General features: G+C 45.6%; 1 protein-coding gene across 14 annotated transcripts in view; it reads left to right on the top strand.

Moving 5' to 3' along the window:
* The window catches only part of arvcfb (ARVCF delta catenin family member b), a 225530-nt gene extending 201571 nt beyond the window's left edge, over positions 1-23959 (top strand). For 12 of the 14 annotated variants that reach the window (XM_072665138.1, XM_072665136.1, XM_072665133.1 and 9 more), the window contains 6 exons: positions 982-1093; positions 1950-2037; positions 3050-3103; positions 4661-4752; positions 19126-19238; positions 21264-23959. In XM_072665138.1, the coding sequence (XP_072521239.1) occupies positions 982-1093; positions 1950-2037; positions 3050-3103; positions 4661-4752; positions 19126-19227 (448 nt within the window). In that variant the 3' untranslated portion in view covers positions 19228-19238; positions 21264-23959. The remainder of the gene's footprint in view (positions 1-981; positions 1094-1949; positions 2038-3049; positions 3104-4660; positions 4753-19125; positions 19239-21263) is intronic. The other 2 variants (XM_072665142.1, XM_072665143.1) reach the window with 2 other exon arrangements.
* Positions 23960-24083: the final 124 nt, after the last annotated feature.

The raw sequence follows: 24083 nt of genomic DNA, 5'->3' as shown, positions 1-24083 counted from the left end.
TTCTTACATGCTGATCACGCTGCCCCTTAGTTTGCATACCTTAGCATCACGTTGGCAGAAACCTGGGTGAACATGTGCACACGGACGGTAATTTGGCTCTTAACTGCGAGCTCCCGTGTTGAACATTGAGTGGACCATAATCAGAAGCACAGGCTGTTTCTGTAACGTTGCTGAAATTGGAGCTGAAATATTGGTTCTGCTTCAGCAAAGAGATAAAGAAGGAGGGGGACTAGACAAATGGAACTCCACTTTATCGTTATATGCGAGCAGTATTAGGAACGTTGTCTTGTTACTCAGTAAAACACACTCCAGCTGTTTCATAAGCAGGTGCTTAGTCATTTCTTTTAAACAGCAGATTTTTGTTCTGTACAAGCAGTGTATAATATTAATGAGGAGACCACTGACCACTTTATTAGAAACCCCTAGCCTGGACTGTCACTGCCAGGTCAGCCCTTAACACAAACCGTTACATCAACTGCACGGTTTCCAATAAACTGGCCAGGAAGTGTACCCATTATGATGATCTTTATGCGCTCATGAAGAGTGTGAAAACCTCGCGTGGCTCTGGAGAACAAAGAGGACTCTTTAATCATCTTTTTTTTCTGCAGAGAGTCTTACCTGACCTTATTTCACACCTAATTTCTATTATTCACACCCATCTCCTGACTAAAGGCTCAATCAGCTTTCATTTTGTCCTTCACTGAACATCAATTGCTTTAGATTAACTTTTTTTTTTTCCCTTTAAAGAAATCAGTGCATTTGTGATTTGCCTCTCTCCCCGTCTCTGGGGCTTTGAAGCTAACTCCAACTGCTTAATTACGGATCATAAGAGGAGCTAAGAAAGTGATAATGGGGGTAGAGGGCGCTATGGTGTGACCCCTGAATTAGGATAGAGCTTGTGACCACACAGTGTTGATCTCTAATTTTACTGGAGACCGGCTTCCTCCTGACACCATCCCTGCTGTGTTTTCTGCCCCACAGCCAGTCAGCCAGAGAGACCAAGGCTGCGTCCCACATCCTGCAGACCGTTTGGAGCTACAAAGAACTGAGGAATATCCTGACCAAGGACGGCTGGAGCAAAACCCATTTTCAGGTACATAACAGCCTCAAATAGAGCTGAGGCAGAGTGAGTGTAGGACTGAACAGTGTCTCTGTTTGTCTCCTGCATCTTTCATCTACCACCCTGCTCCCAAGCTCTGACCATCATCTGCTCCTCTGCACGGTGGAAAGTGTTGCGGTGTCTCTGAGAGCTTCGTCGAGGGCTCTCGAGAGCTTTTAGCGGGGACGGGTCCTGCTTTTATAGGACAGGAACTCTTCTAAAAGTTTCAGACGTGTGCTTTTGAAAGTATGCAGGATCTGATGATTCTTCTGACAATAATAGGATCTCTCTTCGCTTCTTCTAAACACTTGTGTCGTCACTTGGACTCAGAACCACTGGTGTGGAATCAACATCGTCTTCATACTCATACAAGTGTCAGAATTTTCCTTGGATATGAGGCAACACTGACTTGAAGTCAAGTAGAATAACACACTTTAAGCTTGTTACAGCTTAAAGACAGTTCCCTCACTGATGGCTTTTCCAAGATATTCTAATAAATAAAGTGCCAAACTGAGCTGTCTGTAAAATCTGCTTTCTACACAAACAGGCGACTTCAAATTAGCAGAAATCGTTCTGTATCCGTAATCCTTCCATACACCAGCAGTCAGTTCGGAGCTAGCTGTGTGGGTTCTTAAATTGTACAAGGCCGTACTCTAAGCACTCTAGATTAGTGCTTCTCAACCCGGTTCCCAAGGACGCCTAGATAGTGTGCATTTTGCTTTATCCCTGTGTATCCCTGTGTATCCCTGAGGATGCTGAGGACCCCCTGAAGACCAGTTTAGGAGGACTTTTATTAAAGTGTGCTGCCTCAGGTTCTGCTGCTCAGTTTTTGAATTCTCTTCCCCTTTAGCCCACAGCCAGCGGGGCTCCCAAAGGCTCCAAGAGCGGCAAGCCGGGCTACGATGACAGCACCCTGCCCCTGATGGAGAAGAACCAAGGTCAGTTTGCGAAAAACTCTGTAGAGTACTGCAAATATAAGCGTTTTAGGAGTTCGGTACCACAGAGGGTTCTTTCAAGTTCCCTAAAGAACTGCTTAAAAAAGGAGAGTGAATGTGAAGACCCAAAATCTTTTCAGTGGCCAGCTGGACCAGGCTTGCATTGGCTTAGTAAATACATATTTAAGAGATCAACTTGTGAAGATTTTTATACACGTTTCTCCGAGAACACTGACATAATGTGGAAGTTCTTAATCTTCACATTCACCTCTTCACTTCTCATCTACGATAATGGCTCTCAACCAGATATCGCATCCATATGCACTCTCCAGCCTATATGAACATGGGGCAAGTTGTTACGTAACACGTAAAACGGCAGAGAAACTGACAACAGCAGCCTCTGTGGTGAATTATGGTGTTTGAAGATAAGGTTTTGAAATGCTTATGTCTGTGTGTAGTAGCCTTATGAACTCTGCCCCTTAGTAACGTGTTGCCAGTAGCCCTAACAATAGCTACAGTCATGGTCGTATATATATATATATATTGGTTCTATTTGTTGTTCATCCTTCATGACCATCACAAATAGCAGTGCCCACCCTCCCACGCCATCTCCTGGCTGAACTGTGGAGTTTAATATGATGTAAGCTTTGGAGATATAGAAGATCATGTGTTATTGATAGATCTGCTTCAGTCCAGGTATTCATCGCTAAAGCTGTTTGCTGAAATACAGGCATTTGTGCATCCACTTGAGCTCCAAGCATCTCATTAAGAGTTGAGCCTCAACACGACAGCATTTATTTTTTGTTTTTGCTGTGCTGCTGTACATCACCGGTCCACAAACGCTGTACATATGGTGTGTGTGTGTGTGTATAGCAGTCATTCCCACTTCATCCTCAACTGGCCTCACTATGACAACCTGTGAAGCATTTTTCATTAAAAAGAAAAAAAAAAGCCCCACGTACAAGCTGGGCATCTGATGAAGCCATGAAAGAAACAGCCTTTGAATGCTTTGCAGGCGACAGGGGCTGTGGCAGTGGTGCTATGATACCTATGGATGAGCTGGGTCCAGGTAAGAAAATGCTTGCATGTCGTCCGAAGGCCCGATCAGCGCTTTTGTTTTGTGTGTGTGGGAATGCAGCCTTAAACCTTCTAACACGTTATATCCATCTGTGAATGGGAATGACCGTACAGTGAACTCGTTTCCTTTTACTAATGTGATTAAACTTTACTGTAGAGCACCATTCATAGGGCTTCCGAACACCTACCTAAACATTTAGAGTTGGCTTATTCCAACATGTGCTGGTTAGCGTTAGCGTTTGTTTCTTTTGTTGGAAGAAGCAATGGAAGCGGCCCTTCTATCAGAATAAGCCTTTATAAATGTTTATGTAGGTTTTAAGTGAGTTGACGTGTAGCCCTATGAATGCTGCCCAGCAGTGAAGTTGGACCAATTCATCCAACAATTCGTGATTCTGGTTCTAATGCTGTCTGTGAAGTTCCTCTCTTAACACGATGTTTGCGTCAGGCTCGGGGTTCAGCTCTGCTCAGTAGAGAATTACTGTTCTTTGTTCCTCAGACTTTTGTGAAACACTCTTTCTCTGCACGGTGTCCGTTTTCCCTCCTCTGCACTGCAGAAGTGAGTTGAGATAAACCCCTGGTTGCTCAAGTGAAGGATGTGTATTCTCACCCTCCACTTAGGGTGGCTTTTATAAATGTACTACTACTTATATATGCTTTGTCCCCAAACAAACCTAAGGTTGGAATTTAAAGATTTAGTTCCCAAGCAGGTGATTAGGTTTGTTTTTTATGCTGTTACTAATCGGTGGTGGAATTGATTGGTAAATGCCAGCAGAAGTCCTCATAGTTGACTGAAAAAAAAAATCTTATTTTAAGCTGTACATAAAGTGTATTAGCTGGGGAAAAGTGGTGTACTGTGTGAGTGAGTGATTACCAGCAAGAAGTCAGCTAAACATGGGCAGAACCCATATCTCCCATATCTGCCACGGCCCTGGTGGCAGTATAAGTGGAGGCATGCCTTAAGTCCTTACCCTCCTAGTTTTGGAAGCATTGTTGGTGCTAGGTGGAGCTAATTGGCAGTACCAAATTGGGCGAAAGTACTTAGCTGCAGTCTCAGACTGCACCATCAGAGTTAGTTAGAGTTACAAGATAAGGGTTTCTAATAAATTGGCCAGTTGTGTCGGTTGGTAAAGAACAGTAATACCTGCATTAATGACACAAGCTTCAGGTGTAGCTGCGTTAGCATCACTGGTAGAGTAGCACTTACTGCAGCAGCTAAATCATGTTCCCAGTGAGCGCATGCAGATGAGGACCCTTCCACCATGCCAACTCACGTCCCTCTATCTACTGTATTGGGGCTCTGGGCAAAGCCTGACTGACAGTAATTGGACAGTGTGTGGGCTGGGGGAGCCAGGGCGGTGGGCGAGCTCAGAGATAACTCTGAGGAGGGAGGTAATGAAATGTTCTGTCCTGACACATCAACACGCCTGTTTGTATCACAAGTGTCTTGCATGTGTCTCGCCTCCTTAGAAGATACATGGTAAGACATGATTCATGTAACAGCTTTGTCTCTCTGTCTCTCTCTCTCTCTCACACACACACACACACACAGATGGTTATTCCACAATTGACCAAAGGGACAAAGACTGCAAATACAAAAGCAGCGATGGCTCGTCAGACCTGACGGAACGGGAACCGCTGAAGGTGAGAGCTAATGACACTTAGACAAGCTGAAATGGTTGGGTTCAGTGATTAACTGATTAAGGTATCTGAAGAACTAAGAGTGTTTAGTGGAAGCATTGAAGCGCTGTGTGTCCAGTTTTCGATCTTGACGATTTGATTTGGACTCAATTACCACAAAGTCTAGGTTTTAACTGTCTTGTGTCTCCACTTGTACTTGGTGTTGACTTGTCCAGGTCTCTATGTTGCCTTAGTCTCCCTCTAATGGCCCTGACTACAACATAGCTCAAACATTCTCATGTTAGAAAAAAAACCCCTCAAACATGTATCACTTTGTAATGATCACTTTATTGTCCATGATGTGAAGAGAAGAGGGTTCTTCCTCAGCAGCCTGTATTCACAAAGCCTGCTGCGTCTGTGCTCTCGATTAAAGTTGCTAGGTAAATGTTGTAGGGTGGTAGGGAAGCAGCCCTACCCTAGACTCTGGAGAATCCCGATCTGCAAACAGCCCTAAATGAGGTGGGGCTGGAGCATCAGTTGGCAAGTGCATGGAATGAGGCACTTTAGGGTTCAATCAAAGCCTCAGCCTCAGTCATTCAGTTCGGTCCAGCTGACGGGATCAATGGGCCGCCGAAGCTGAGCTGCTCGATAGCCACTGGCCTTATTCATTATTAACGGCATATGAATGAGCTCAGACGGACGTTGTAAATGATCTAGATTTTCTCCTACTGGTAGGGGTTAGCCCTTAGAGTTATTGGTGTTGTAGTTTGGTGGACATGACTGCAGGTAAGTGTGGATTGGTGGACATGACTGCTACAGAGTGTGGATTGGTGGACATGATTGCCAACAGTAGTCATGTCCACCAATCCACACTTGGTAGCAGTCATGTCCACCAATCCACACTTACTATCACTCATGTCCACCAATGCTACCGAGTGTGGATTGGTGGACATGATTGCCAGCAGTAGTCATGTCCACCAATCCACACTCGGTAGCAGTAATGCCCTCCAGTCAGCACCTGGCAGCAGCAATGCTTTTAACTGCTACTAGGTGCTGACTGGAGGGCATTACTGCTGCCAAGTGTGGATTGGTGGACATGATTGCCAGCAGCAGTCATGTCCACCAATCCACTCTGTAACAGTCATGTCCACCAATCCACACTTACTTGCAGTCATGTCCACCAATCCACACTCAGTAGCAGTCATGTCCACCAATCTACACTTACTATCAGTCATGTCCACCAATCCACACTCTGTAACAGTAATGTCCACCAATCTACACTTACTATCAGTCATGTCCACCAATCCACTCAGTAGCAGTCATGTCCACCAATCCACACTTACTAGCAGTCATGTCCACCAATCCACACTTACTTGCAGTCATGTCCACCAATCCACACTCTGTAACAGTAATGTCCACCAATCCACACTCTGTAACAGTAATGTCCACCAATCTACACTTACTATCAGTCATGTCCACCAATCCACTCAGTAGCAGTCATGTCCACCAATCCACACTTACTAGCAGTCATGTCCACCAATCCACACTTACTAGCAGTCATGTCCACCAATCTACACTTACTATCAGTAATGTCCACCAATCCACACTGCTACAGAGTGTGGATTGGTGGACATGATTGCCAGCAGCAGTCATGTCCACCAATCCACACTCAGTAGCAGTCATGTCCACCAATCCACACTCTGTAGCAGTAATGCCCTCCAGTCAGCACCCGGCAGCAGCAATGCTTTTAACTGCTGCCGGGTGCTGACTGGAGGGCATTACTGCTGCCAAGTGTGGATTGGTGGACATGATTGCTACCGAGTGTGGATTGGTGGACATGATTGCCAGCAGCAGTCATGTCCACCAATCCACACTTACTTGCAGTCATGTCCACCAATCCACACTTACTTGCAGTCATGTCCACCAATCCACACTCAGTAGCAGTCATGTCCACCAATCCACACTTACTAGCAGTCATGTCCACCAATCCACACTCGGTAGCAGTAATGCCCTCCAGTCAGCACCCGGCAGCAGCAATGCTTTTAACTGCTACCGGGTGCTGACTGGAGGGCATTACTGCTGCCAAGTGTGGATTGGTGGACATGATTGCTACCGAGTGTGGATTGGTGGACATGATTGCCAGCAGCAGTCATGTCCACCAATCCACACTTACTTGCAGTCATGTCCACCAATCCACACTCAGTAGCAGTCATGTCCACCAATCCACACTCAGTAGCAGTCATGTCCACCAATCCACTCTGTAACAGTCATGTCCACCAATCCACACTCTGTAACAGTCATGTCCACCAATCCACACTCTGTAGCAGTCATGTCCACCAATCCACACTCGGTAGCAGTCATGTCCACCAATCCACACTCGGTAGCAGTCATGTCCACCAATCCACACTTACTATCAGTAATGTCCACCAATCTACACTTACTATCAGTAATGTCCACCAATCCACACTCTAACAGTAATGTCCACCAATCCACACTGCTACAGAGTGTGGATTGGTGGACATGATTGCCAGCAGCAGTCATGTCCACCAATCCACACTCAGTAGCAGTCATGTCCACCAATCCACTCTGTAACAGTCATGTCCACCAATCCACACTTACTTGCAGTCATGTCCACCAATCCACACTCAGTAGCAGTCATGTCCACCAATCTACACTTACTTGCAGTCATGTCCACCAATCCACACTCTGTAACAGTAATGTCCACCAATCTACACTTACTATCAGTAATGTCCACCAATCCACACTGCTACAGAGTGTGGATTGGTGGACATGATTGCCAGCAGCAGTCATGTCCACCAATCCACACTCAGTAGCAGTCATGTCCACCAATCCACTCTGTAACAGTCATGTCCACCAATCCACACTCTGTAACAGTCATGTCCACCAATCCACACTTACTAGCAGTCATGTCCACCAATCCACACTCCGTAGCAGTCATGTCCACCAATCCACACTCTGTAACAGTAATGCCCTCCAGTCAGCACCCGGCAGCAGCAATGCTTTTAACTGCTACTGGGTGCTGCCAAGTGTGGATTGGTGGACATGATTGCTACCAAGTGTGGATTGGTGGACATGATTGCTACCAAGTGTGGATTGGTGGACATGATTGCCAGCAGCAGTCATGTCCACCAATCCACACTCAGTAGCAGTCATGTCCACCAATCTACAATTACTAGCAGTCATGTCCACCAATCCACACTCTGTAACAGTAATGTCCACCAATCCACACTGCTACAGAGTGTGGATTGGTGGACATGATTGCCAGCAGCAGTCATGTCCACCAATCCACACTCAGTAGCAGTCATGTCCACCAATAGAGAATACTAGCAGTCATGTCCACCAATCCACACTTACTTGCAGTCATGTCCACCAATCCACACTCTGTAACAGTCATGTCCACCAATCCACACTTGGCAGCAGTCATGTCCACCAATCCACGCTCTGTAGGAGTCATGTCCACCAATCCACACTCTGTAACAGTCATGTCCACCAATAGAGAATACTAGCAGTCATGTCCACCAATCCACACTTACTAGCAGTCATGTCCACCAATCCACACTCGGTAGCAGTCATGTCCACCAATCTACAATTACTAGCAGTCATGTCCACCAATCTACAATTACTAGCAGTCATGTCCACCAATCCACACTCTGTAACAGTCATGTCCACCAATCCACACTCTGTAACAGTCATGTCCACCAATCCACACTTACTAGCAGTCATGTCCACCAATCCACTCTGTAACAGTCATGTCCACCAATCCACACTCTGTAGCAGTAATGCCCTCCAGTCAGCACCCGGCAGCAGCAATGCTTTTAACTGCTACTAGGTGCTGACTGGAGGGCATTACTGCTGCCAAGTGTGGATTGGTGGACATGATTGCTACCGAGTGTGGATTGGTGGACATGATTGCCAGCAGCAGTCATGTCCACCAATCCACACTCAGTAGCAGTCATGTCCACCAATCCACACTTACTTGCAGTCATGTCCACCAATCCACACTCAGTAGCAGTCATGTCCACCAATCCACTCTGTAACAGTCATGTCCACCAATCCACACTCTGTAACAGTCATGTCCACCAATCCACACTCTGTAGCAGTCATGTCCACCAATCCACACTCTGTAGCAGTCATGTCCACCAATCCACACTCGGTAGCAGTCATGTCCACCAATCCACACTCGGTAGCAGTCATGTCCACCAATCTACACTTACTATCAGTAATGTCCACCAATCCACACTCTAACAGTAATGTCCACCAATCCACACTGCTACAGAGTGTGGATTGGTGGACATGATTGCCAGCAGCAGTCATGTCCACCAATCCACACTCAGTAGCAGTCATGTCCACCAATCCACTCTGTAACAGTCATGTCCACCAATCCACACTTACTTGCAGTCATGTCCACCAATCCACACTTACTTGCAGTCATGTCCACCAATCCACACTCAGTAGCAGTCATGTCCACCAATCTACACTTACTTGCAGTCATGTCCACCAATCCACACTCTGTAACAGTAATGTCCACCAATCTACACTTACTATCAGTAATGTCCACCAATCCACACTGCTACAGAGTGTGGATTGGTGGACATGATTGCCAGCAGCAGTCATGTCCACCAATCCACACTCAGTAGCAGTCATGTCCACCAATCCACTCTGTAACAGTCATATCCACCAATCCACACTCTGTAACAGTCATGTCCACCAATCCACACTTACTAGCAGTCATGTCCACCAATCCACACTCCGTAGCAGTCATGTCCACCAATCCACACTTTGTAACAGTAATGTCCACCAATCCACACTCGGTAGCAGTAATGCCCTCCAGTCAGCACCCGGCAGCAGCAATGCTTTTAACTGCTACTGGGTGCTGCCAAGTGTGGATTGGTGGACATGATTGCTACCAAGTGTGGATTGGTGGACATGATTGCTACCAAGTGTGGATTGGTGGACATGATTGCCAGCAGCAGTCATGTCCACCAATCCACACTCAGTAGCAGTCATGTCCACCAATCTACAATTACTAGCAGTCATGTCCACCAATCCACACTCTGTAACAGTAATGTCCACCAATCCACACTGCTACAGAGTGTGGATTGGTGGACATGATTGCCAGCAGCAGTCATGTCCACCAATCCACACTCAGTAGCAGTCATGTCCACCAATAGAGAATACTAGCAGTCATGTCCACCAATCCACACTTACTTGCAGTCATGTCCACCAATCCACACTCTGTAACAGTCATGTCCACCAATCCACACTTGGCAGCAGTCATGTCCACCAATCCACGCTCTGTAGGAGTCATGTCCACCAATCCACACTTACTAGCAGTCATGTCCACCAATCCACACTCGGTAGCAGTCATGTCCACCAATCTACAATTACTAGCAGTCATGTCCACCAATCTACAATTACTAGCAGTCATGTCCACCAATCCACACTCTGTAACAGTCATGTCCACCAATCCACACTCTGTAACAGTCATGTCCACCAATCCACACTTACTAGCAGTCATGTCCACCAATCCACTCTGTAACAGTCATGTCCACCAATCCACACTCTGTAGCAGTAATGCCCTCCAGTCAGCACCCGGCAGCAGCAATGCTTTTAACTGCTACTAGGTGCTGACTGGAGGGCATTACTGCTGCCAAGTGTGGATTGGTGGACATGATTGCTACCGAGTGTGGATTGGTGGACATGATTGCCAGCAGCAGTCATGTCCACCAATCCACACTCAGTAGCAGTCATGTCCACCAATCCACACTTACTTGCAGTCATGTCCACCAATCCACACTCAGTAGCAGTCATGTCCACCAATCCACACTTACTAGCAGTCATGTCCACCAATCCACACTCTGTAACAGTAATGCCCTCCAGTCAGCACCCGGCAGCAGCAATGCTTTTAACTGCTACTAGGTGCTGACTGGAGGGCATTACTGCTGCCAAGTGTGGATTGGTGGACATGATTGCTACCGAGTGTGGATTGGTGGACATGATTGCCAGCAGCAGTCATGTCCACCAATCCACACTCAGTAGCAGTCATGTCCACCAATCCACACTTACTTGCAGTCATGTCCACCAATCCACACTCAGTAGCAGTCATGTCCACCAATCCACACTCAGTAGCAGTCATGTCCACCAATCCACTCTGTAACAGTCATGTCCACCAATCCACACTCTGTAACAGTCATGTCCACCAATCCACACTCTGTAGCAGTCATGTCCACCAATCCACACTCTGTAACAGTCATGTCCACCAATCCACACTCTGTAGCAGTCATGTCCACCAATCCACACTCGGTAGCAGTCATGTCCACCAATCCACACTCGGTAGCAGTCATGTCCACCAATCCACAATTACTATCAGTAATGTCCACCAATCTACACTTACTATCAGTAATGTCCACCAATCCACACTCTAACAGTAATGTCCACCAATCCACACTGCTACAGAGTGTGGATTGGTGGACATGATTGCCAGCAGCAGTCATGTCCACCAATCCACACTCAGTAGCAGTCATGTCCACCAATCCACTCTGTAACAGTCATGTCCACCAATCCACACTTACTTGCAGTCATGTCCACCAATCCACACTCAGTAGCAGTCATGTCCACCAATCTACACTTACTATCAGTCATGTCCACCAATCCACACTCTGTAACAGTAATGTCCACCAATCTACACTTACTATCAGTCATGTCCACCAATCCACACTTACTAGCAGTCATGTCCACCAATCCACACTCAGTAGCAGTCATGTCCACCAATCCACTCTGTAACAGTCATGTCCACCAATCCACACTCTGTAACAGTCATGTCCACCAATCCACACTTACTAGCAGTCATGTCCACCAATCTACACTTACTTGCAGTAATGTCCACCAATCCACACTTACTATCAGTCATGTCCACCAATCCACACTCTGTAACAGTAATGTCCACCAATCCACACTCTGTAGCAGTAATGCCCTCCAGTCAGCACCCGGCAGCAGCAATGCTTTTAACTGCTACTAGGTGCTGACTGGAGGGCATTACTGCTGCCAAGTGTGGATTGGTGGACATGATTGCCAGCAGTAGTCATGTCCACCAATCCACACTCCGTAGCAGTCATGTCCACCAATCCACACTTACTATCAGTCATGTCCACCAATCCACACTCTGTAGCAGTAATGCCCTCCAGTCAGCACCTGGCAGCAGCAATGCTTTTAACTGCTACTAGGTGCTGACTGGAGGGCATTACTGCTGCCAAGTGTGGATTGGTGGACATGATTGCTACAGAGTGTGGATTGGTGGACATGATTGCCAGCAGCAGTTATGTCCACCAGTCCACACTCTGTAACAGTCATGTCCACCAATCCACACTTACTTGCAGTAATGTCCACCAATCCACACTTACTATCAGTCATGTCCACCAATCCACACTCTGTAACAGTCATGTCCACCAATCCACACTCTGTAACAGTCATGTCCACCAATCCACACTCTGTAACAGTCATGTCCACCAATCCACACTTACTAGCAGTCATGTCCACCAATCCATACTTACTAGCAGTCATGTCCACCAATCCACACTCTGTAACAGTCATGTCCACCAATCCACACTCGGTAGCAGTCATGTCCACCAATCCACACTTACTAGCAGTCATTTCCACCAATCCACACTTACTAGCAGTCATGTCCACCAATCCACACTCGGTAGCAGTCATGTCCACCAATCCACACTTACTAGCAGTCATTTCCACCAATCCACACTCTGTAACAGTCATGTCCACCAATCCACACTCGGTAGCAGTCATGTCCACCAATCTACAATTACTAGCAGTCATGTCCACCAATCCACACTCTGTAACAGTCATGTCCACCAGTCCACTCTGTAACAGTCATGTCCACCAATCCACACTTACTAGCAGTCATGTCCACCAATCCACACTCAGTAGCAGTCATGTCCACCAATCCACACTCAGTAGCAGTCATGTCCACCAATCCACACTCTGTAGCAGTAATGCCCTCCAGTCAGCACCCGGCAGCAGCAATGCTTTTAACTACTACTAGGTGCTGACTGGAGGGCATTACTGCTGCCAAGTGTGGATTGGTGGACATGATTGCTACAGAGTGTGGATTGGTGGACATGATTGCCAGCAGCAGTCATGTCCACCAATCCACACTCAGTAGCAGTCATGTCCACCAATCCACACTCTGTAACAGTCATGTCCACCAATCCACACTTACTTGCAGTAATGTCCACCAATCCACACTCCGTAGCAGTCATGTCCACCAATCCACACTCTGTAACAGTAATGCCCTCCAGTCAGCACCCGGCAGCAGCAATGCTTTTAACTGCTACTAGGTGCTGACTGGAGGGCATTACTGCTGCCAAGTGTGGATTGGTGGACATGATTGCCAGCAGTAGTCATGTCCACCAATCCACACTTACTAGCAGTCATGTCCACCAATCCACACTCTGTAACAGTAATGCCCTCCAGTCAGCACCTGGCAGCAGCAATGCTTTTAACTGCTACTAGGTGCTGACTGGAGGGCATTACTGCTGCCAAGTGTGGATTGGTGGACATGATTGCCAGCAGCAGTCATGTCCACCAATCCACACTCAGTAGCAGTCATGTCCACCAAACTACACTTACTATCAGTCATGTCCACCAATCCACACTCAGTAGCAGTCATGTCCACCAATCCACCCTCCGTAGCAGTCATGTCCACCAATCCACACTTACTTGCAGTCATGTCCACCAATCCACACTCTGTAACAGTAATGTCCACCAATCCACACTGCTACAGAGTGTGGATTGGTGGACATGATTGCCAGCAGCAGTCATGTCCACCAATCCACACTCAGTAGCAGTCATGTCCACCAATCCACTCTGTAACAGTCATGTCCACCAATCCACACTCTGTAACAGTCATGTCCACCAATCCACACTTACTAGCAGTCATGTCCACCAATCCACACTCCGTAGCAGTCATGTCCACCAATCCACACTTTGTAACAGTAATGTCCACCAATCCACACTCGGTAGCAGTAATGCCCTCCAGTCAGCACCCGGCAGCAGCAATGCTTTTAACTGCTACTGGGTGCTGACTGGAGGGCATTACTGCTGCCAAGTGTGGATTGGTGGACATGATTGCTACCAAGTGTGGATTGGTGGACATGATTGCCAGCAGCAGTCATGTCCACCAATCCACACTCAGTAGCAGTCATGTCCACCAATCTACAATTACTAGCAGTCATGTCCACCAATCCACACTCTGTAACAGTAATGCCCTCCAGTCAGCACCTGGCAGCAGCAATGCTTTTAACTGCTACTAGGTGCTGACTGGAGGGCATTACTGCTGCCAAGTGTGGATTGGTGGACATGATTGCTACAGAGTGTGGATTGGTGGACATGATTGCCAGCAGCAGTTATGTCCACCAGTCCACACTCTGTAACAGTCATGTCCACCAATCCACACTTACTTGCAGTCATGTCCACCAATCCATACTTACTAGCAGTCATGTCCACCAATCCATACTTACTAGCAGTCATGTCCACCAATCCACACTCGGTAGCAGTCATGTCCACCAATCCACACTTACTAGCAGTCATTTCCACCAATCCACACTTACTAGCAGTCATGTCCACCAATCCACACTCGGTAGCAGTCATGTCCACCAATCCACACTCGGTAGCAGTCATGTCCACCAATCCACACTTACTAGCAGTCATTTCCACCAATCCACACTCTGTAACAGTCATGTCCACCAATAGAGAATACTAGCAGTCATGTCCACCAATCCACACTCAGTAGCAGTCATGTCCACCAATCTACAATTACTAGCAGTCATGTCCACCAATCCACACTCTGTAACAGTAATGCCCTCCAGTCAGCACCTGGCAGCAGCAATGCTTTTAACTGCTACTAGGTGCTGACTGGAGGGCATTACTGCTGCCAAGTGTGGATTGGTGGACATGATTGCTACAGAGTGTGGATTGGTGGACATGATTGCCAGCAGCAGTTATGTCCACCAGTCCACACTCTGTAACAGTCATGTCCACCAATCCACACTTACTTGCAGTCATGTCCACCAATCCATACTTACTAGCAGTCATGTCCACCAATCCATACTTACTAGCAGTCATGTCCACCAATCCACACTCGGTAGCAGTCATGTCCACCAATCCACACTTACTAGCAGTCATTTCCACCAATCCACACTTACTAGCAGTCATGTCCACCAATCCACACTCGGTAGCAGTCATGTCCACCAATCCACACTCGGTAGCAGTCATGTCCACCAATCCACACTTACTAGCAGTCATTTCCACCAATCCACACTCTGTAACAGTCATGTCCACCAATAGAGAATACTAGCAATCATGTCCACCAATCCACACTCTGTAACAGTCATGTCCACCAATAGAGAATACTAGCAGTCATGTCCACCAATCCACACTCTGTAACAGTAATGCCCTCCAGTCAGCACCCGGCAGCAGCAATGCTTTTAACTGCTACTAGGTGCTGACTGGAGGGCATTACTGCTGCCAAGTGTGGATTGGTGGACATGATTGCCAGCAGTAGTCATGTCCACCAATCCACACTTACTAGCAGTCATGTCCACCAATCCACACTCTGTAACAGTAATGCCCTCCAGTCAGCACCTGGCAGCAGCAATGCTTTTAACTGCTACTAGGTGCTGACTGGAGGGCATTACTGCTGCCAAGTGTGGATTGGTGGACATGATTGCTACAGAGTGTGGATTGGTGGACATGATTGCCAGCAGCAGTTATGTCCACCAGTCCACACTCTGTAACAGTCATGTCCACCAATCCACACTTACTTGCAGTCATGTCCACCAATCCACACTCTGTAGCAATCATGTCCACCAATCCACACTTGGCAGCAGTAATGCCCTCCAGTCAGCACCTAGTAGCAGTTAAAAGCATTGCTGCTGCCAGGTGCTGACTGGAGGGCATTACTGTTACAGAGTGTGGATTGGTGGACATGACTGATAGTAAGTGTGGATTGGTGGACATGACTGCTAGTATTCTCTATTGGTGGACATTACTGTTACAGAGTGTGGATTGGTGGACATGATTGCCAGCAGTAGTCATGTCCACCAATCCACACTCCGTAGCAGTCATTGTCCACCAATCCACACTTACTTGCAGTAATGTCCACCAATCCACACTCTGTAACAGTCATGTCCACCAATAGAGAATACTAGCAGTCATGTCCACCAATCCACACTTACTATCAGTCATGTCCACCAATCCACACTCTGTAACAGTAATGCCCTCCAGTCAGCACCTGGCAGCAGCAATGCTTTTAACTGCTACTAGGTGCTGACTGGAGGGCATTACTGCTGCCAAGTGTGGATTGGTGGACATGATTGCTACAGAGTGTGGATTGGTGGACATGATTGCCAGCAGCAGTTATGTCCACCAATCCACACTCTGTAACAGTCATGTCCACCAATCCACACTCTGTAACAGTCATGTCCACCAATCCATACTTACTAGCAGTCATGTCCACCAATCCACACTCTGTAACAGTCATGTCCACCAATCCACACTCGGTAGCAGTCATGTCCACCAATCCACACTTACTAGCAGTCATTTCCACCAATCCACACTTACTAGCAGTCATGTCCACCAATCCACACTCGGTAGCAGTCATGTCCACCAATCCACACTTACTAGCAGTCATTTCCACCAATCCACACTCTGTAACAGTCATGTCCACCAATCTACAATTACTAGCAGTCATGTCCACCAATCTACAATTACTAGCAGTCATGTCCACCAATCCACACTCTGTAACAGTAATGTCCACCAATCTACACTTACTATCAGTAATGTCCACCAATCCACACTCTAACAGTAATGTCCACCAATCCACACTGCTACAGAGTGTGGATTGGTGGACATGATTGCCAGCAGCAGTCATGTCCACCAATCCACACTCAGTAGCAGTAATGTCCACCAATCCACACTCTGTAACAGTCATGTCCACCAATAGAGAATACTAGCAATCATGTCCACCAATCCACACTCTGTAACAGTAATGCCCTCAAGCCAGCACCCGGCAGCAGCAATGCTTTTAACTGCTACTAGGTGCTGACTGGAGGGCATTACTGCTGCCAAGTGTGGATTGGTGGACATGATTGCCAGCAGCAGTCATGTCCACCAATCCACACTCTGTAACAGTAATGTCCACCAATCCACACTCTAACAGTAATGTCCACCAATCCACACTCTGTAACAGTCATGTCCACCAATCCACACTCTGTAACAGTAATGTCCACCAATCTACACTTACTATCAGTAATGTCCACCAATCCACACTCTAACAGTAATGTCCACCAATCCACACTGCTACAGAGTGTGGATTGGTGGACATGATTGCCAGCAGCAGTCATGTCCACCAATCCACACTCAGTAGCAGTCATGTCCACCAATCCACACTCTGTAACAGTCATGTCCACCAATCCACACTTACTTGCAGTCATGTCCACCAATCCACACTCTGTAGCAGTAATGCCCTCCAGTCAGCACCCGGCAGCAGCAATGCTTTTAACTGCTACTAGGTGCTGACTGGAGGGCATTACTGCTGCCGAGTGTGGATTGGTGGACATGATTGCCAGCAGCAGTCATGTCCACCAATCCACACTCAGTAGCAGTCATGTCCACCAATCCACACTCTGTAACAGTCATGTCCACCAATCCACACTTACTTGCAGTAATGTCCACCAATCCACACTCTGTAACAGTCATGTCCACCAATAGAGAATACTAGCAGTCATGTCCACCAATCCACACTCTGTAACAGTAATGCCCTCCAGTCAGCACCCGGCAGCAGCAATGCTTTTAACTGCTACTAGGTGCTGACTGGAGGGCATTACTGCTGCCAAGTGTGGATTGGTGGACATGATTGCCAGCAGCAGTCATGTCCACCAATCCACACTCTGTAACAGTCATGTCCACCAATCCACACTCTGTAACAGTAATGTCCACCAATCCACACTGCTAGAGTGTGGATTGGTGGACATGATTGCCAGCAGCAGTCATGTCCACCAATCCACACTCTGTAGCAGTCATGTCCACCAATCCACACTCTGTAGCAGTCATGTCCACCAATCCACACTCTGTAACAGTCATGTCCACCAATCCACACTCTGTAACAGTCATGTCCACCAATCCATACTCTGTAACAGTCATGTCCACCAATAGAGAATACTAGCAATCATGTCCACCAATAGAGAATACTAGCAGTCATGTCCACCAATCCACACTCGGTAGCAGTAATGCCCTCCAGTCAGCACCCGGCAGCAGCAATGCTTTTAACTGCTACTAGGTGCTGACTGGAGGGCATTACTGCTGCCAAGTGTGGATTGGTGGACATGATTGCTACCGAGTGTGGATTGGTGGACATGATTGCCAGCAGCAGTCATGTCCACCAATCTACACTTACTATCAGTCATGTCCACCAATCCACACTCTGTAACAGTAATGTCCACCAATCCACACTTACCTGCAGTCATGTCCACCAATCCACACTTACCTGCAGTCATGTCCACCAATCCACACTTACCTGCAGTCATATCCACCAATCCACACTCGGTAGCAGTACATTTACATTTACATTTATGGCATTTAGCTGACGCTCTTACCCAGAGCGACTTACAAGGTCACACGTATTACAGAAGTGGGCCAATGTAGTGTTAGGAGTCTTGCCCAAGGACTCTTATTGGTATAGCGCAGCATAGTCACCCAGACTGGGAATGGAACCCCAGTCTCCTACATGGTGTGGTAGCTCACTGACAGCTAGTGGTGTTATCTGTTGCGCCACACCAACCACCAAATAAGTAATGCCCTCCAGTCAGCACCCGGCAGCAGCAATGCTTTTAACTGCTACTGGGTGCTGACTGGAGGGCATTACTGCCAGCACTTTGTAAAAATGTTCACCAATCAACACTTTACATTACATTTAAAATTTTATTCAAGCTTACCTCGGACACATTTTGGTACATTGGGAGGAATATGGCGTGGCCTGGCTTCGGCAGCCAAGATTAAATACTACACAGCTGCTCCCCCTTGTGTTTGTTTGAGGCACTGCGTCTACAGCACCAGCCCTGCTTTCTCGACTCCAGTATCACTATTGAAGCTGGGTTTTTTTTTTTATTCCCTTTTATGGAAAATTTTAACAAATTTGCCTGTATTTGCATGGATTCAGTTTGGTTATCTGTTCCCTCTCCCTCACTTCTGTTTTTTCTTGCTTCCTCTTCATGAGGACTAACCTCTTGCTGCTTTTGCCCCCCCTATGACTCTCTTCCCGACTCAGTTTTTTTGCTGACCATTTTAACCCTTCTGTTGCTGCAGAATGACACGAATAGGAAACACTACATTCGGAGCAACAGGCCAGCGATCAGTCTTGTGGACGCTTGCGATGTCAAGCCTCAGCCTGTTGACTCCTGGGTGTAAATGCATGCATGGTAGGTTCTGCTGTGTTCGGTTTCTGTTGTTCTGTGACCCTGGTGCGTACCTTGGAGGTCATTGTTTGCATGTTGCCTGTGATTAACCCAGAGAATCAACACAGTTTTAATAAAACTTATAACAGCTTGTCCGTCTGTTGTCCATCGTCATTCTCCTGTAATCATTTTAGATAATCAATGCACACGGTTAAAGGGGAACTCACATTTCTGCATATTTAGTGGTTAAGACGTAAACAGTCATTCATAAATGTACGTGAAAAACACTCTGTCCTAGACTTACAGACATCACCATGACTATAACACAAATAGAGCCATTTAATTTAATGCTCAGACCCACCACTACATTCTGCTTTCTTTTTGGACTATTTTACCGTAGAACACCCTGCATGTATCCCTCCGCCATCAATGGATTTTTAAAACCCAACCAGAAACTTCACAAAAATGGTCTGCCCGGTGGCCCAGGCTATTCAAAACCATTTAGTGTAAGGGAGCTTTTTAAAGCATTCAAAACTGTTCAGACATTTCATTCACCACCACCACCACCACCGTGAACAATTCTGGCTGGCTATGTTTTTCTCAATTCCCCTTTAACAGCAGTACGCAAGTTTTTGTTGGTTCGTCCTGCTTCAAGCTGTGCAAACACAATCTCATCACCTCCACCTCATCCTGCTTCACCTCATTCTGGGGCCAAACGGGTTAGGGTGTCCAACCTTTCTGGTTCTGAGATACATGTTTTTTCAGAGAGAACAACAATAATCTTCTGCGCTAACCAGGGCTTACTTAGTACAGTCGGATGCTCCTGTAATGAGCGGCACTGTAGGGGTAAGGTAAGTTATATTCACGCTTATTAATGCGGGTTCATAACAGCGTCATAAAATTCATTCTCCATTTTCATTCGTCTCTACAGTCCAGCTCATTTAGAATCCATTGGGATGCTCTGCTCTAATGTTAGAGTGGTTAGTGCTCTGTTAATGTGCTGGTGCTACTTTAACATCCCATATGAGAAATACAATACTCCACATTGTCACTGCCACGCAAAACCCTTGCATCTCCAAAATGTCAACTTTACAAGAGAAGGAAAACACCTTCCTAACTTTCAATAAAAGTCAATGTGAAAAGATTTTATTCCCAAGTCATTTTGGATCATTTCTATTGGTCCACTCATGGCGAAACTATAAAAATATAAGAATTGGCAAAACCCGAAAACAGCAAAAATGGAGATTCAAGGGATTTGTACGGCAGTGACGTACAAAATACAATGTGTAACGTTGCATTATATATGTCTTGTATTTCCATATGGGATTTTTGGTTAGTAAGTATCACAAACAGTATCAGTCAGACATTGAGACACACCTACTGGAATACACAGTCCTGTTTAAAGTTATTTAAACCTTCTTAAATCAAATGTTTGGACTCAATTAATTGCTATTAGCATACAGTGTTAACGTTTGAAACAAATGTTAATTGGAATCAACTTTTTTTTTTTCAATCTCTGATCACTAAAGACAGTTGTAATTGTTAGCAACTTTGGAATGTCATTATCTGAAATCAAAAATAATTGTAAAATATAAAGTAATTATATTTCAAAATGTGGAGTATTTTAACTTATACTGCTTAAGTTATCGTATATAAAAATCGTTTAGATTATTTCAATGAAAAGTGATTCCAAACATTTGAACAGTTGCATGCAAGCATATGTTTAAATACTTAAATTGTAAAATCTCCCTTAAAAACATCCCAATCCTAATTACATATTTTTGATGTGTTTGAAGTCTGATGGATGGCTGTAATTCAATTAAACAAGAGGCTTTTCAAATGTTGTGATGAGAAATAACCCTTTTAGGATTTAAGAGTTGACTACTTTCTGCTAGTGTTCAGATTTAAAAATACAGAAGAAACGGGTAGGTGTGTCTCGATTGACTGGTACTGTTTGTGTGTGTGTAGTTGTAGATGTATTTGAAGGATATATCACCACGTTTTGACATCTGATGTCGTTGTTGTCACTCCCCGCGGTCTCTTTCCCAGGCTTAGCCGCAGACGGACGCCGCAACATCTCAACTACAACTTTGGATCTTCTGAGACACAAAGTCACCACTGCCATTTTCTCCGCCATCTGCCGGGCGACGTGGACTCATCAGCGGACTTTTGTAAAAGAGAGAAGAAAAATCACAGGAAAGCACCGTACTAAACTTTCATACAGCAGCAGCCAATCGCCGGAGCTCGTTTTTCGACACAACGAGAGACGTGTACAACGAAAACGACGACACGGGAACTTGTTCCATTTGTCACACATGTACATTCCCACTGAGCGAGGAGGACCGTAACGGAGCGAGTTGGAACTAAGCACTGGCTCACTGCTTTAAACGTCACTAATTGGATGGATAGAATGACGGATGGATGTGTGTAGCAAGCGAAAAGAAGGTGGTGATGTGGACATGGATGTGTTATTGGAAAGGAACGAACGAAGATGGAGAAGATGGGGAAAACATTTTTGTTTAAAATGTCAAATAGATTTTTTTTGTTTGTTTGTTTTTTGATTTGAGACCCCCCCCCCTTTTTTTTTTGGATGTGTAGTGTTTTTTTTTTCTCCTTTGGTTGGGTTTTAAGAGCAGAAGGTCATGAAGGTTGAAGGTTGTGGTGGATTGAGGGATGTTTGTGTTTGTATTTACAGATAATGGATGGGGTGTGGTTTCTGTTTGAAGGATCTGGAAGCACTTAAGCATCTGAAGGTGTTGCTTTTATGCTATTTTGTCGTGGCGCCTCACACACCGCTTTGGCATATTCACTACACTGTGTTCTTGTATCCTTTATTATAGAAACAGTTTGCTCCGAAAAATGCTAACGTTGCTTCCAGGCAATGAAAGCTGAAAAAAGAGGTCACAGCTAACCATTGGTCCCAGGCAGCTTCAGCATTTTTTGGTCTTGTTTTCAGGCAGGGTGCTACACCACAGAAGGGGACTGTTTCTGTCACTGCTAAAGAGTGCGGAAAAACCCGAGGGTGGAGTGAGGCAGCTAATCTGGAATGTTTTACAGATTTGCGGCGTTTGTGATTTTGGTTTGCATAAGGCAATGAAACAGAATCGAATTAGTTTAGCGTGAAGGGAGGATCTTTTTTTGTGTGACCGCACTGGTTGAGAAAAGCATTTTATATTTTTTCTTTGGTTTTCTACATGTATATTAAGGTTGTGAAATTGAAGAAAAGAAAAGAAAAAAATCAATATAACGCTCTTTATTCATTGCTGGATGTATCCATAAACATGTTGGGATCGCATGCAATGGATAAAGCATCGCCTTGTTTAAAAAAAACTAAAACTAAAAAAAAAGGATAATTGCTTAATTTAATGGTGTGTATCAAAAGACTGCAGAGTTACATCGTGTATTTATATTCTATATTTTCAAAAAGTGAAAATTTTATCGTTACACATTTCGTATACATATGAAACCTGGTCACTTGCCAAACGGATTTGTGGGATGATTGGTGTCGACAAACGGGCAAGGAACAGCCTGCAACGTCCTCCATGTTGTAGGTTAAAAAATAAACACGTCACGTCTCACATTTTAGTCACGCGGGACGCTGGGTCAAATATGACATCATGTAAAGATATTGACTGTGCTATGTCTATTTGTGATGTTGAAGTCATTTCCAGGCTGCGAAGGGAAAACATGGACTGGCAGGGGAGGGAGGCGATCCTACGAACTCGGAACTACGACAGCGGACGCCGGAGGGACTTGGTTAATGGCATTATTGTTTCCAACATCCGCTAAACAAGCAGCATGTATCTTTTAAGCTCCATCGTCATGTGACACTCTACCGCTTGCAGTCTTTTCTTTTTTTTTTTGTTTTTTTGACCTTTTTCTACATAGTGTTATAACAGAGATTTCTAACGACAGAAAGTAACCGTAGCTTTGTGTATTAACTTTAATTTTGAAAGATGAAATATATTCTATAGCCCCGCGTCGAGAGCGTCTCGTGCGTGTCCATGAGTCATGTCGTGTCTGTCTGTTCCTGACTGCCTTTTTCGCAGTACACAACCAAAGGATTTGGTATTGTACAGTACAGTGATATCCATTAAGTCGGGTCGGTGAGCGCCACTACCAGTGTCGGATTGTATATTTCTAGAAAAACCAACAAAAAGGGGGTGGGGGGAGATAAGGGTGGGCAGCATGTAAACAAGACAGAGACCTTACCTTTGTAGATAACTCAAAGTGTCAGGAAAAAAAAGAAGAAAAAAAAAAACCACCACACACACAACAACACTACATGTAAAACTTGGTAGCAAACGTGTTTGTAACTATCATATGTGCCTTAACCCTTCTCTGTGTTAGATTGACAAAAGAGTTAACTGTGTTTTATATTCAGCTCTTTGTTGTTCTCCTTATCCTCTACTGGACCGTAACCCTCCCTAAGCCCTGGCCCCCCTTCACTCACTCCATGTCTTCAGTGTAGTCTTAGACTGGTGATGGGTGTTGCCTTGTATTACATTGTATTATATACTTTAAAAAGAATAGACACGTTTAAAGGGGTTCATGCTTTCGTAGTGCTCGGAAAAGACACCGCATTGACAGAATGTATTATGTTTGTTTTACTAATACCCGGAGGACGACGACGAGGAGGTCTGCACTTGTTAGAATCAAACAGAAAATACGGATTTGTAGAGTATCACGTTGGTGTGTTTTCAATAAATCATGCCTGAAAAATAAACCTGTTTGTTTCAAGTTAATTTTGTGTTTTTTAGTCTTTTAATCCTGCATTGACATTTTCTGTTGAATAAGATAGTACAATATTGGAGGTAAAATACAGGCTCAATGTAGATTGGAAACATCACACGCTGGCGACATCTGCTG

The sequence above is a fragment of the Salminus brasiliensis genome, chromosome 20 (assembly GCF_030463535.1).
Source record: "Salminus brasiliensis chromosome 20, fSalBra1.hap2, whole genome shotgun sequence".
Classification (NCBI taxonomy): domain Eukaryota; kingdom Metazoa; phylum Chordata; class Actinopteri; order Characiformes; family Bryconidae; genus Salminus; species Salminus brasiliensis.
This window is presented reverse-complemented; position numbering and strand designations above follow the sequence as displayed.